Below are 15,258 nucleotides of genomic sequence, written 5' to 3' on the forward strand. Positions count from 1 at the left end.
CACGTATGAATTACATGTGATTCACATATAAATCATATATGAATTAGATGTGATTCACATGTAATTCATATATGAATCACATCTAATTCATAGATGATTTACATGTGAATCACATGTAATTCATATGTGATTTACATATGAATCACATGTAATTCATATATGATTTACATGTGAATCACATCTAATTCATATATGATTTATATATGATTCATATGTGAATAACATGTGATTTACATGTGAATAACATGTGATTCATATATGAATCACATGTAAATAAGAACAAAAATTGCAAGAGAAAAGTTTTTGGGAACAAAATTGAAAAGAACAGCAACACTCAGGGACCAAAATTGTAATTTACTCTAAAAACAAATTTGAATCTCATTCTCACCACTTCAAATGTGTCAAGCAATCTACCAAGCTGGTGGGCATGCTGCTCCTCATCATTCACACCATCCAACATTATGTACTCAATGAAAATCTTTTGCTGACTGTAAAGTCAATACCAGAAGGGTATTTTAGTAATTTTACACTTTGAGGAAATTAAAAAAAGTAGCAAAAAAGAGCTACCTTTTCTTTTGATATTCTGCTAAAGCATTCATAAATTTTTCTAAAGGAAAAGCGCGAGCTGCAGGCATTTTTTGACACCTAATATCTTGAACTGGTGCATGAAGAGACACTGCTAGGTTTATTTTTGTAAGTCACCATGAAGCTTGTTTATTGCATGAATTATTCCAACCTACAAGAAATTATGAGAATGATAGATATGAATCCAGAAATGTTCTTAAAAAGACTAATATTGAGGATGTAAAATGGAGCAAACAAAACAAACCGTTGAGACAGTAATTTTATTGGGTGAAAGCTGAAAAGGGAATGTTGTCATTACTCGAATAGCTTCAACTAAAGCATTGTAGTTGTTTAATGGCTCTCCCATTCCCTGAATACAAGATGATGGTATCAGTTGTAGTGACATAAATTTCAAGGAAAACAAGTTTTTTTTAAGGTATTTACCATGAAAACAACATTGCGAATGGGTGATAATCGAGAAGCATGTACTAATTGTTCTACAATCTCTCCTGTTGAGAGGTTGCTCTTGAATCCCATACTTCCAGTTACACAGAATGTGCAGCCCATTTTGCATCCAACTTGTTGAAGAGAATGATTCACATACATGTGTTGTGATATAGAGCAAAATGTCGATTGAATCTATCAATTGAAGAACTCAAATCAGGAAAGAATTTCGGTTTGGAAGGAATGGATAGGGTAATGGTTTACCTGTGAGGATATGCATAAGGTAGATCTTGGACCACCAGGACGAGGTTTGCCTCCATATTTCCCTAAAAAAGTCAAAAAACAGCAAGAGTACCTGAAGTTGAGGTAGATTAGATCGCATGAATGGATTAGTTTCTAATTCTTGTTTAATGGTTGATGGAATAGTTGCAAGGCCAGATTGTGTCTGACATGTATAAAATATGACATCTAGTATTAATTAATTTTAGTACAAACTAACAAATACAAAAACAATATAAGTATTAATTTACCTCATGCCCACAGTAAACTTTAGTTGGTTTTGGCAAAGAAGCCAAAGTCACACATAGTGACTCATGCATCTGTTCTGCTGTTCCCTCAAAAACTTGGCACAACCAGCAACAAACTAAAAAAAAATACAACATGAGAAATAAAAAATGAAAGTAGAATGCTATTTCTAGCATTTAGCAGAAAATGTATATCAGGAAATGACACCACCCAGCAGTGTGTCGCCTGTAAACACAGCAGGGTCATCTTCTTTTTTCCAAGTTACATAGTAACTTATGTGTCCCTTTGTGTGGCTGACAAACCAACAAACCACATTAAAACTGCTTTGTAAAAATATATGGCAATGTATTTTTTAGATTAACCTTACTTTTTTATCTACTAAAAACATTTACATTTTTGTGTAAAACTAAAAGATTACTAATAATATAACTAATAAAAAAATAGACGAATTGGAAACGTTAAATATTTATGACCAAATCCATATCAATACAAAAACAACACCTTTTGTGATACGATCTTCAATGACGTTCTTCAGTGATAAAGCTTCCCTCCAATCTGGTGCAATCTACAATACAAAACCACATCACTTAATCACTCATAAAATCTATGTCAAAAATAACAAACACAACAAATAATGTAAATCAGACAGTTAATGATTCCTATTAAATAACTTGACTTAATGTGGCTGTTTCAGAACCTTAGAATTTTGCTAAGTTGTAATTACTTGTTATATTTAATACTTTTTTATTTACATACTTCATAAATATATAATTATTCATATCAAATATTTAAAAATCTATATCATTATTATATCAGATAACTTTTGTTTGGATATTTCGTTAATTTGTAATCTTTTTGTCAGCTAGAATTTACATTCAGACCGATTATCAAACAAATAACCCATTTTTCATTCGCATTAGTTCCAAACAAAAGGGTAAAATAGTCAGTGACGGTTCATTCAGCTCAAATAAGAAACACCATTTACAGATAACACTCAATAAAGAAAAAAGAGAAACAGACCTTAGAGTTTCCTTAATCATATGATTATTATTGGTCCATATTCCCATCAAGCACTTAATCATATGATTACTATCAAACAGAGAAGAGAGTGTCAACTTGGCGCATTTTTGTTTTTGTTCCCTGTGGGGTGGGTTGCAAGGAGAAGGATTTGAAGATAGTTAGTTTTTTTTTATGCAAGTGACATACTTTTGGAAGCTTTCTTAGCTATTTCTTATAAAAAAAAGTAAATAAAAATGTGAAATGAGAAGACTTTTACCAAAAATGTGCTTTTATCCACATCTCATGATAGCCATTCAATACATCAACTCCGTCGAATGTTAGTAATCTGTCTCTAGAAAAAGAGAACATTGGAATCACTGATTCTTAAGGTAATTGGCAAGAAGTAAAGAGTATTAGAGTAATAGTATGTACCTCAATTCCGGAAGGAGAATCCATCCTATCACTGTTCCGTCTGCATATGAGATTCTAGCTATGCGGTTACTTTGTTAAAAAAGATGTTACATTTTTTTATAAAAAAATAATATAGAATAACAAAATATACTTGTCAAATGTTTGCATGACGAAATAATTTTTTTTTGTAAATAATTAAAAAAAATATTATACAAACCTTTCATTGTCTGAGGGTTGATGGTTGCTATGAATCATGTTGGAATTAGATCCTACAGATCAATTATGCTTAAAGTTAATTGGTACTGGTCATATCAGATACCTTAAATGGTACTACATGAGTACATGGTGTTAATCGAGATGCAACATGATGGGTATTGTGTGAGTAATTCAAAAATCTGATTTAAGCATTTTATCAAACAGTTGGTGTGCAACATTAAACTTACTTTGAAATCTCAAAACCAACTGGGCGCGTATAACCGAATTGTATTCCTGGGATACGATTAGTCATCCTCCTCACATAACCTGAAAATAGAAAGTAAAAATAATTTGAATTTCAAGTTATGGCGAAATTGGTAAGCAATTGTAGATATTTCTGCAAAAAAGGGTAATCTTTTTCTTCCTGACAAAGAACATTTGATAGGTTTTGGTTTCATAAGTGGTTGCCTAAAAGAAATTACAGGTTCAGTTTTATAAATCAGAATTGCATCAGACCTTATTCAAAATTGTATCGGACCTTCAAATAACAATAAAAATGTAAGAACTAAGCACCAGTTTGAAAGATAATCACCTGATTCGAAATCCTCACAGGGTCGATTTTATGGATGGTCGACGACAGAAGTGCAAGGTTTGAACTTGGAAGAAAGTAACGATTCATACAACAATTAAGCATGAATTGTTGATGATCAACGACAATTAATGTAATGCCCGTGTTTCTAGGCTAGGCATTTATATTGACATTATAGTCTAGGTTAACCTTTGTAACTCATTTTGAAGAAATGAAAAGGAATTATGTGAATATTATGTGAATTATGTGTTTTATGCTTAATTATTAGGGCTTAATTAATTAAGAATAAAAATGAGCGTCAAAAATTAAATTTTAGATAAAGCCGATATATATTAAGAAACTTGTAGTGGGCGTGACAAGGATTACGGATATATAAAGAATGCCGAAATCCGAGTTATAACGAAGAAGTTATGACCTGTCGAAGTTTCGCGACAAACCGGCACGGGGCCGAATGTCGTAAAAAGTGAGTTTTCGATAAACTACTTTTTGGCCTTAGTGATCTAAACGAAACTTGTAGTGTTCGTTAAACCGAGAGTAAGTATAAAAAGAACGCCCAAATCTGACTTCGTATGAGGAAGTTATGATTTTTCGAAGTTTCAGCTTAGCAGTAGACAGCTAAAAACTCGAATTTTAGATCGAGTGATTTTTAGCCGACACGACCTAAACGAGAATCGAAGGTCTCGTAAATAGTAGCACAACGGTAAAAAGTCTGACAAAAACGGACGTCGGATGAAGAAGTTATGAATTTTTAACGGAATTCCTGTCCCGGTCTGTTAAAAATAATAATATAAAAATTAAAGTCAAAATTAGCCGATGAAGTCTAAACGAAAGTTGTAGAGCGTAATTTTACCTACGCGTGCATATAAAGAACGTCAAAACCGGAGCTCGTATGCGAAAGTTATGGATTTTAAAAGTTTTGACGCGAAAATCGAGAAAATTCGCATAGTCACGTTTTGCCACGTCACCTTCGCTGAAAGAGTGCCACGTGTCCGAAATTGGTGAGTCATGCGAAGCCACGTGTCTCCTTCCCTCGCATGAACAGTAGCTGCGTGTCGGATTCTGATTCGACCGAAGGGAGGCCCAATCCGAAGCTCGCAGTTGGACCGAGCCTCGCACCCCTTAGCCTCCGAGCCTCGCAGATGGACCACTAGACCTCCGTCCAATCAACAGCTGCCACCGAGGCCTTCGTACGTGCAGCCACCTGCGCATCTTCGCCTGCGGACCCCACCACCGGAACCGACTTCGGACCCCCTATAAATAGAAGGGTCATGCGAGCCTTCTCGGGTACTTTTGGGATTTCACCATTTTCACCCCTTTCTTCATCTTAACATTCCCCAAAGCCCCGGTATCGATTATAAGCCCCGGAATACGCCACGAAGAGCCCGTGAAGCCCGGAAAATTTATCTTTTCGGTTTCGAAGCCCGACCTTTGCAGAGCCCGGTTTCTCAATAAAACTCCCGGTTTTATTAGAAACGAACGTTTTAGGAAACGAATTGCTGCCCGATTTTCATCAAAACATGTGAGTGTATAGTCACTTTCATTTTACACATAGATATGAAGTATTTACCTTATAATACGTGCTATGTGTAAATATATTAATTTTTTATTTGAAGTGACTGTTGAGTTGATGTTTTATACAAGTTTTAAACTGTATAAGTATTTTTATCTACAAATATGTTGGGTAGAACATGGGTAGATAGTGATGTGTGATAAAATAAAAGTAATGAGAGGCCTCGATGTGATTTGTGATTCAGTCATCTAGCGGAGTTTGGATGACGACCACAGACTTTCTAGACAGTCTAGTGGGAAACATTAGCAGGTCCGCAACCTGTAGGTGTTAATGGACTAGAGTGTTCATTCGCTGTACTCCATCCCCCCTCATGGTTGCCTTTAAGACATGTATGGCTAAGGAAACCCCTTAGCAGTAGTGTCCATCCCGATGATATTCTTTAGGCTAGGTCCCTTGTGAAAAGTGTTTAGGGACGTAAAGTGAGGATAACGGGAACGGGTAATCAGGGTTATTGTTGATTGGTGAACTTAATAAGTTTATTATTACTGTGGGTTGAAAACCATATATGCTCACCAGGCTTCCAAGCCTGACCCACTCAGTTTTTTTATGATTACAGGTAGTGGACCCCGAGCATAGTCGGAGGATGACGTGAGATTTTTGGATTATAGGCCAGTAGTTGTAAATAACTGTAGTAATGCTTATAATGTCTTGTTTATGCTTTTGATCTGTATCGGAACATGACATCCCGAGGTTTTGATATATATGGAAAATATATACCTTCTCAATGAAGGGTTTTGATAAACTTTTATCATATGTTGTTTGGGGACCAATTCCGCAACATCTTTTGAAAAGATTTCTATGATTTTATTTTAAAAAGCATAAATTAAATCGGTCTTTTCTGGCCGTGAAATTAGGGGATGTCACAATTAAGCCTAGATCATTGGAGGATTTTGGATTCCATGTCGATTCATGATAACGACTACGAAATATGGATCGATTGTGGATCCAGATCTGAAGGCGAGAAAGTGACGACTCTGGATTGAAAGGACGGTGTTGCTGCTTCCAAACATTGAGTCGTCCTCTGGCTCAGAGACCGGAAGCTCAGAGGCGAAGGAGAATCGGGAGGTTCGGAGCGATCAGACCTTTGGCTGATTTATTAGGGCACGAAACTTCGAGAGGGAAGAATGACGCAACCACCGCGATGTTAAATCTATCAATCATCTGAGAATCTTCAATGAAGGCGGTGGTTGTTGACAGAGGTAGGGTGGTTGTTAGAGGGAAGAGGGAGGGGTCGACGAAGAGGGAGGAGGTCGATGGAGTCGGTGAAGAATCGGAGAAGGGAACGAGCGATAGAAAGACTAATCACGATCTGATATGTTTATTTGGGGAGCTAATTACCTGTTCCTTAAATGCCCTTATCTTATTTTATTAAGATACCCTTCCTTGTTTTTTTTCTATTTATTTACAAAATTACCATCAAAGATCTTAACCCTTAACTTTTTTAATCTAACGGTCCACTTTTAGTTCTCAGGTTCTTGGGAAAATATGAGTTTTCAAATGATCCTTGCTCTTTAATATATATATATATATATATATATATATATATATATATATATATATATATATATATATATATATATATATATATATATATATATATATATATATATATATATATTAAAGAAGGCCAATGCTTAGGAACAGTACCTGACCAGGGTACTGTTCATGGGTTAGTTAGTTCACCTGACTTTGGTTAATCTCAACTATCCACCGCCTCAAATAATCTCAAATAATTTGGCTTCCATCACCGACTCAATTCTATGCTTCTCGAGCACTCCACCTCCGATTTTGCTTCTCACCGGTCTTTGGTTTTGTCACCGGGCGGTTAGAAGGCCGATGCTTAGGAACAATACCTACCAGGGTACTATTCATGGTTAGTTAGTTCACCTTATTTTGGTTAATCTCAACTATCCACCCCCTCAAATAATCTGGCTTCCATCACCAACTCATTTCTATGCTTCTCGAGCACTCTACCTCGAAATTTGCTTCTCAGCAGTCTTTGGTTTTGTCACCGGGCGGTTTCCTTCACCCCATATCCGCTAATCAGCCACCACTTTCCCCAACCCACCTCTCCTGCTACGCAACCTGATTTCTTTCAGAAACCTCATAATCGACCCGTCATACGCCGTTGTTATTAACCATCCACAACACCGCCCCTATAATTCAGTTTTGTTCCTCCAGCGACTCATCTATCAATCTTTTATTCCATTTTGAGGCAGATGGAGTCGGTTCCTTAATAGAACTCCCGAGAGCAGATATACGCCTTGTTCCCGAGTTCTACTTAAGGAGAGAAATGGGAGGATACGGAGGGAAAGTGAGGGGTGTCGAAAGAAAATCGTGTTCCCTAGTTTCATTAATGGAAGGAAAGTGAGGGGAGGGGAAGGATTTTGGACTTATATTTTCCTCCCAAATTGGGCGGATTTGGGAAGAAAGTGAGGGGAAAGAAAATTTTTAGTTTTATTTTTTTTTCCTCCTTACTCGGAACACGAAAATTTAAAATTTTCCTTTCATTTCTTTTCATTTTCTTAAAACTCCGGAACACGTTATAATGAATATTTTCCAACACCTCCCTTTTTTCCGTCAAAATTTTCCTTCCCTAAATTTACAAAAAATCCTCGGGAACAAGGCGGTAGTGACGATTGCGTCGTCGATTTTTCTCTGGTCGTTCTCTATTCCTGTGCTGCCGAGAGATACTGATCAATCTCGACGAAGGATTCTGACGCAATCGAAAGTCTACAGATGGCAGAGCACGGGGGCCGAGGCGGATGTTGTCCGCCGATGGATCTGTTCCGTTCAGAGCCGATGCACTTAATACAAGTCATTATTCCAATCGAGTCTGCTCGCTTGACCGTCTCGTACCTTGGATATATCGGCCTCATTCTATTCAAAGACGTCAACACTTACTCTCTCTATACCTGACCGCTTATAACTTCCATCAAAGGTTTAAACTGAAGTCTATTATGTTGCAGGTACTTCATTAGTTCTACGGCTCACTTTATTTGAGCTTCTTCACGCGTTCGTTTGATTTCTTTAGAATGATTTGAGCTATTAAGTTCACATGTTTCTATTTTCTGTTCATCAGAAGGTATCTGCTACTTCTTTTACAATTCATTATTCCTTAATTCGTTTTTTTAACAGGAATCCACGGTCCTGAAGATAAAGGGGGGGTTTCAAGATTAAGCTCCAGATACCGAAAGGTGATATAACTGATAACTGAACATTTTCTTTTTATGTACACAAAGTGTTTGTTGTTTTGTCTGTGTGAATGATGTGGATGGATTTGGATGTTTTTCATAGGTACGAATTGCAGCTCCTATTGTAACGATTGCCACTCCTATTTACCACCCAAATATCGACACACTAGGGCAAATATGTCTTGATATTCTTAACCTGCCTCCAATATATGTTATCCGGTTCCTCTCTACTGTTTAGACAAAGACGAGCTTTGTTTTTGATTTTTTTTACCTCCATTTGTGATTGTTGATGAAAGTGGAAGCCCTGTGTTGATGGGGATGCTGTTGTCACGTTCAACTTCCGTGCAGAACTGCAGATCGTATGACCATGCTTGCACAAGCCCTTGAATATGAAAAGTTTGATAAATTTGACAGAGTGTCGGTCCCAAAAATCCGGTATGCATGTATGCTTCAGTATGATGGAGAATTGAAGCTTCCAAATCACTACCTTGTATCTCCTCCATTGATCGATAGGACATCTGGCGAATGCTTGGTTCATAATGGGATCCACACTTTCGCTTGCAGGTAATTTATTTGTTTGAAAGAAATCTTGATTTCTTGAATCTTGAGTTGACCATGTTTTGACTTTTTGATTAACAGTGAGACAGTGAAATTCGGACATGTGACATTTTTCTGGAATGGAAACTGGTCTGGATATTTCAATGCTGAGCTGGAAGAATATGTTGAGATTCCAAGTGATAGTGGAATTACTTTTAATGTTCAACCAAAGATGAAATCTTTGGAGATTGGTGAGAAGGCATGTGATGCTATCCTTAGTGGAAGATTTGATCAGGTAAAAACAACTTTTTGAATATTTTTTTAAATACAAATTCAAAAATGGAAAAGAGATAAATTAAAAGTAGGTTGCTATTTGTTGCATTTAGGTGCGTTTGAACATACCAAATGGTGAAATGGTTGGGCATACCGGTCAAGGCTACTGTTGTAGCATGCAAGGCTGATGAAGCTGTTAAGGTAAAAAAAAAAGATATATTATAAAATTGTTAATTTGTTTTATGTTTTTGATTGTATATGAAGGAATTTGATTTTGTGAAACAGATGATCTTGGATGCAGTAGAGCAGATGATTGCTGATGATGGTAATGCTGAGGACATGGTGAAGATAAACAAGAAGGGAGAGCCTGCTCTTGATAAAGAAGGAAATGTTCAAATTTTAACCTCTCACACTCTTCAGCCAGTAAGTTAGCGGTAACTCCTATTTGAATGTTAGAACTACAGAATTGGAATTTAACAGAGTCGTATGTATGGTTTTGTGGCTTCTTTAAACGTTTAACATAGTGAATTAATGGGATAAATGCAAGAAATAGGAATAAACTTCCATATTTTTGTATGTATTATAGCATTCTGCTTTTATTTCTTACCTTTTTGTTTTCATATGTTTTACTTTCAAAAAGCTACATGTTATATACCAAATTATCATATCTACAAAATTCACTTTCTTTAGATTAAATGCTCCATTATGGTCTTATATTTTATGATGTTCAATAGGTGTTTGATGAAATGGCGCACTACATGGGATGGTCAAAGCTCAAGGTAACACAATTCTATCGTGTATATTAGGGTTACAAAGATTGTTACGACTAATTGATATGCAGCTGTGAATGTACCTGTCGACCACGAAGGTATGTAAATAGATAGAAAAGTTGGATTGTTTTTATTTAACAACTAAAAAATAACTATGAATAGTTATATGTTATATTTCAAACAAAAATGAAATAACATGAATTATGGTGTTCAATTTTTTGATTTTCTGTTATATGATTGATTATTAAGGGGAAAATTGATGACTCCATTTTGATTGTTGTTATTTGTTATTTTGAATACAAAAATGGGCAAATTTTCTGTAAGCTCTAAATTTGAAGATTTGTTTCTATAAAGAACAGGTAAGAGGAGTATCAATCCTGGATATATTGTTTTGTTCTGAGTGATGCAGTTTTGTTGACCTATTCTTAATATTTGTATTATTGATCAGATGTTTAATCTATAATTTGTTGTTGGGGTAGGTTGATTACAGCAATAAGGCTTGCTTCAAACATATTAACATCCAAACCTGCTATAAGGACATTCCGTAATGATGCATCGACAAAATTAAATAATAGGAATACCCAATTTAACAGAGTAATGCTTTTTTTTTTTTCCTATCTCATTTGACATATATTTGATTTATGTCGTATGAACCGTAATGTTTTCTTTCAACTTTGTACTTCAGTTTACACCTCCACACTATTCTGTTGACTTTCATTGGAAATACTCAGCTGAATCTGCCAGAAACTTCCTCATTATTATCTGAATACCAATTACCCTCCAGAAGAATCAACATAAAATCACAGATCATAAGACACACAAAAAGACCAAAATTCCCCTCTTTTCTTCTCCTTCACCAGAACAACTCACCCTTGGTATTTCATTAAATTGTTTAGAAGTATAAATGTGTTGAATGTGTCTGTTGTGTGAAGATAGTGGTGGCAATAAAAAAAGACTACTTGTTTTCTTACAATAACTGAAGGTGTTGGCCGAGGCGTTCAATTGTTGGAAAATGGTACAATAAAGACTTATACTTCCAATTCGATTGCACATTCGCTTTTCAATGCAAAAATTAGCAATGTACTTTATATTCTAAAAATATTGCATAATCTACTCAATTATAGAGATGTATTAATTTTTTTTTTCTTATTTAGACAATGTACTTCCTCAATGATTTTATAAGTAGAGATGAAAGTAACAAATAAATGGAAGTACATTGATATTCCTTACATTTAACCCTTCCTTATCAACAGCCACATAAGCATAAGCAGGATGGCCATTTCTTTACCCGAAGGACTATATTTGTCAACCATAATTTTTTTATAGGTTGAAAAATTTCCTTTTGTTGTTCAAGAGTATCAGCAGAAGGTGGAGCTGTCCAAGGAGTACGCCATGTTTTTGCAGTTTTGATTGGTGAATTATCATCATTGGCTGGTGACATAGGTTACTGCCTTATAAGGGCTGCAACAAAAGCCTCTGACCAACCTATGTAAGTATGACTTTTCATTTTATTACTTTTTTCTTTTTATAAAATACTAATTTTAGTTTCTGTTTCAGGGGTCTACCTTCATTTCTTACCTGACCAGGGTTTACAACATTAAACAAATTTGCCTCTATGATACCAGCCTACTTTGAGCTGAACGTATAAAGTTTAAGGTTGAAGAAGGAGCAGAAGTGAGAACACTAAGACGAAAAAAAAACATGGAACAAGGAGAAGAAATGAGATATCATTTACCAGTTTCTTTTCAAAACAGTTGTCCACCTTCTCAATAATACTAATACCAGAATAAATATGTATGAATATTAATGTTATTGTGACCGTCCATTTTTACATTTTCTTATAAGACCATCATAGTATGGTTGTCCTTTTTGGAAGTAGCCTTTGGTAGTTCATTTCTACAGTTTCTTCATAGAACATGATACTATGGTTGGCACCTTCAATGAAAGCAGAAGTTAGAGTGTCCATAGTGAGAATTGAGGACAGAAATCAATTTTATTTCGTTTGTGGTTATAAACTAATAGTAATCCAACCATTAAGTAAAGACTGGTAATAACATTACGTCCTGTGCGTTATTGAGTTGATTTTTTTGGAAAATTTTGTTGTCTGTTCTCATAGGTGTGTCCATTTTTGGATAACTTTTGGTTGTTTTTCCTGTGAGTTTTACAATTACAGTTTTTCCTTGAAGTTGGACCTGGTAATCGGTAAGAGACAGCCAATCAATTAATCTTTCCTTTCTTTGTCTGTTTTTTAATTTTTTTGAAAAATCCACAACACTGGGTCACTTTTCTAGTTAAATATTAAAGTTCACCATTTCTTTTGTTATATATATATATATATATATATATATATATATATATATATATATATATATATATATATATATTAGTGTTCGTTTTAACCACTGTTTTATATATAACAAAAACATTGAATTAAATAAAATTTTAACTAACAGGTTGGTGTTTATATAAACGTAATGACAAGTTGTGCATATATTTTCCCATGAAAACATCAAAAGTATAAAAGGGGGCTTAGAACTCACTTTTGTTGTGTGCTTTATCGATGCTTTGTTCTGATCTGGAACTTGGATCCAAACCGTTACTTGGATTTCACAAACGAAACACTTTTTAAACAAAACAACACTTGAAGGTTTTTGATTGGGAAAAAGCGAGTAGGCAACACAATTTGGGTTCGTCAGAAAACTGTTCGGATCAGAAACCGGGTTTCGCCCGACAATTTCGAACTTTTCAACCGCCACACTTTTGGAACAAAATGACTTCGCATGTAACATCCTAAAATTCAAGGCCAAAAATTTCATTTTTAATATAAAAAAACCTTTAATAACGTTGTTCCAGACATTGAAAACATTTCATTTACAACAAATATCAAAGTCAAATCCCAAAGATCACATAATGCGGAATAACATGGGTGAATGCGTTGCGATCGTCTCGAGCTCCTTTTTCTTGAACTGAAGATACCTGAAACCAAAACTGTAAACCGTAAGCACGAAGCTTAGTGAGTTCCCCAAATACCACATACCATACATATCAACTGGGCCATACATGCCATACATACTGGTGAGCCATACATAACAAACATATCCATAATCACGTAAGGTGCTATGTGCCAAACATAGTCTTGCTGTTATGCCACGGGCCGCACGTGGTCTTTCTTGTTAAGCCTGGGGCCACTCCCTGGGTCTTACAGACAAGTGCCAAGGGCCACCCCCTGGTCTTCCATGCAAGCATCACAAAGACAACTAGCATACATACTACTCTACTTAGCTAATCAGCATACAGTACGGATGAGCATTAGAACCGCCGGAACCGGAACCGGACCGGAACCGGAACCGGAACCGGAATTGGTAACAAGGTCCGGTTACCGGTTCTCCATTTTTATGAAAACCGGTCCCGGTTCTAAAAACCGGAACCGGTTTAACATTTTTTTTCGTTTTTTAAAATGTGCATAACTCATATGAAGTCGGATTTAGTTGATTTTTTTTCCAACATGTAATTTGGAGTTTGTAATTCATTTTTGACTCTACAAACATGTATTTTGGTTAGATATTGAATCAGACACATGCCCCAGAAGAAAAAATATTGATGCTGCGTTTTTTCTATTTCAACACTTATTTTGTTTTTTTTTTAATTTGTTCCGTTTTTTAAATGTGCATAACTCATTCATATGACGTCGGAATTACTTTATTTTTTTTCCAACATGTAATTTGGTGTTTGTACTTCATTTTAGACTATATAAACACATATTTTGGTTAGATATTGAATTTGCTATAGACCCTGGAAGACAACATATCAATGTTGCGTATTTTTTGTTTCAGCATTTTTTTTGGAATCTGTCCCACTTTTAAAATGCGCATAACTCACTCATATGAAATCGGAATTACTTGATTTTTTTTTCATCATGTAATTTAGTGTTTGTACTTCAATTTAGAGTGTAAAAAGTCATAATTTGGTTAAATATTGAATTATTTACAAGCTCCGAAAGATAACATATCGTCTACAACATTTCAACCGGTTCTAATTTGAAAAATAACCGGAAAACCGGGACCGGAACCGAAACTGGCGCTAGAACCGGCGGTCCGGTTCCTGGTTCTTATAATGTAGGAAAACCGGTTCCGATTCCGAACCGGTCCGGTTCTAAAGCTCATCCCTAGCATACATTGTGCCAGGAGCCACCTCTTGGTCTTTCATTCATAATAGCATACAATGTGCCAGGATCCACCTCCTGATCTTTCATACATAATGCCTAGGGCTAACCCCCGGGTCTTCTTACTATACATAATATCATGCAGTGTGCCAGGAGTCGCCTCATGGTCTTTCATACATAATGCCTAGGGCTAACCCCCGGGTCTTCCTACTATACATAAACTAAATGGGCCGACATTGTGGCCGTAGACCCATACAACCAGTGAGGAGACTCACCTCACACCGCTGAAGACTAGCTGAACACTTTTGGCTGCTAATCGGCAGCTCCTGAACTGTGATCCTTCGGCTCCCCGAACTATAAATACCCAAAATAACACTTAGACTACAATACCCTCAAAAGTCAAACTAGGTCAAAGTCAACATCCAGTTGACTTGACTCGCCGAGTTGGTCCACCAACTCGTCGAGTCCCTATTCTTTCAAAATGATACAACCCCCCGACTCTACTCGTCGAGTCTAGCAAGAACTCGACGAGTTCACCTTCAACCATAACATCGGGACCATCTTCAACCGACTCGCCGAGTTCATCCTTGAACTCGTCAAGTTCATCTTCATCATATGAATGTGTCCAGTCTATGACTCGCCGAGTTCTATAAACAACTTGTCGAGTCCGTCTTTATGGGTTGGGAGATTGCCTTGGACTCGCCGAGTTCATCCTTGAACTCGTCGAGTACGATGATCTTCAAGTTCATAATGAACCTAACTGGCTGAGTCCTCTACCAACTCAACACACACCCGCTATCAATAGGATTTTGGGCAAGAAAACGGCTTGACTCGCCGAGTCCTAAGAGCAACTCGTCGACTCCTCCTAAGTCCAAATCTATTCAGACGATTTCAGTCGGGCACAAAGCATCCAGGACCCAGATCTAACCTTCTAGGGTCGAAATAATACATAAAGCCTCTGCTTTACATCTATGCATGGCCCTTTTTTCTCAAAAGGCCATAACAACCTCTTAAACCTTGCATGG

At 36.2% G+C, this 15,258-nt stretch overlaps 1 protein-coding gene and 1 pseudogene across 7 annotated transcripts; one reads left to right on the top strand and one right to left on the bottom strand.

Moving 5' to 3' along the window:
• Positions 1–334: 334 nt before the first annotated feature.
• On the bottom strand, positions 335–2,988 carry LOC145131677 (uncharacterized; annotated as a pseudogene).
• A 4,891-nt stretch (positions 2,989–7,879) lies between these two features.
• LOC145132379 (2,3-bisphosphoglycerate-independent phosphoglycerate mutase 1-like) lies at positions 7,880–11,939 on the top strand. 7 transcript variants are annotated; one of them, XM_079067130.1, is made up of 10 exons: positions 7,880–8,266; positions 8,436–8,494; positions 8,595–9,055; positions 9,131–9,323; positions 9,415–9,502; positions 9,587–9,724; positions 10,036–10,665; positions 10,757–11,086; positions 11,398–11,560; positions 11,629–11,939. In XM_079067130.1, the coding sequence occupies exons 3-5, from the start codon at positions 8,853–8,855 to the stop codon at positions 9,487–9,489; spliced, it is 471 nt and encodes a 156-aa protein (XP_078923256.1). In that variant the 5' UTR covers positions 7,880–8,266; positions 8,436–8,494; positions 8,595–8,852; the 3' UTR covers positions 9,490–9,502; positions 9,587–9,724; positions 10,036–10,665; positions 10,757–11,086; positions 11,398–11,560; positions 11,629–11,939. The 7 variants fall into 7 exon arrangements, with proteins under 7 accessions (XP_078923256.1, XP_078923257.1, XP_078923254.1 ...); XM_079067131.1 differs by having other exon boundaries at positions 11,426–11,560; XM_079067128.1 differs by having other exon boundaries at positions 10,036–10,430; positions 10,551–10,665; positions 10,757–11,560.
• Positions 11,940–15,258: the final 3,319 nt, after the last annotated feature.

This window comes from Lactuca virosa, chromosome 8 (genome assembly GCF_052849685.1).
Source record: "Lactuca virosa cultivar CGN04683 chromosome 8, Lactuca_virosa_CGN04683_v6, whole genome shotgun sequence".
NCBI classification, from domain to species: domain Eukaryota; kingdom Viridiplantae; phylum Streptophyta; class Magnoliopsida; order Asterales; family Asteraceae; genus Lactuca; species Lactuca virosa.

Bases quoted from the DNA above. Each gene is read 5' to 3' on its own strand.
- LOC145132379 (XM_079067132.1), top strand. From the start codon at position 8,853: ATGACCATGCTTGCACAAGCCCTTGAATATGAAAAGTTTGATAAATTT. The intron at 9,056-9,130 runs GTAATTTATTTG...TTTGATTAACAG, and splicing joins ATCCACACTTTCGCTTGCAG to TGAGACAGTGAAATTCGGAC. The intron at 9,324-9,414 runs GTAAAAACAACT...TGTTGCATTTAG, and splicing joins TTAGTGGAAGATTTGATCAG to GTGCGTTTGAACATACCAAA.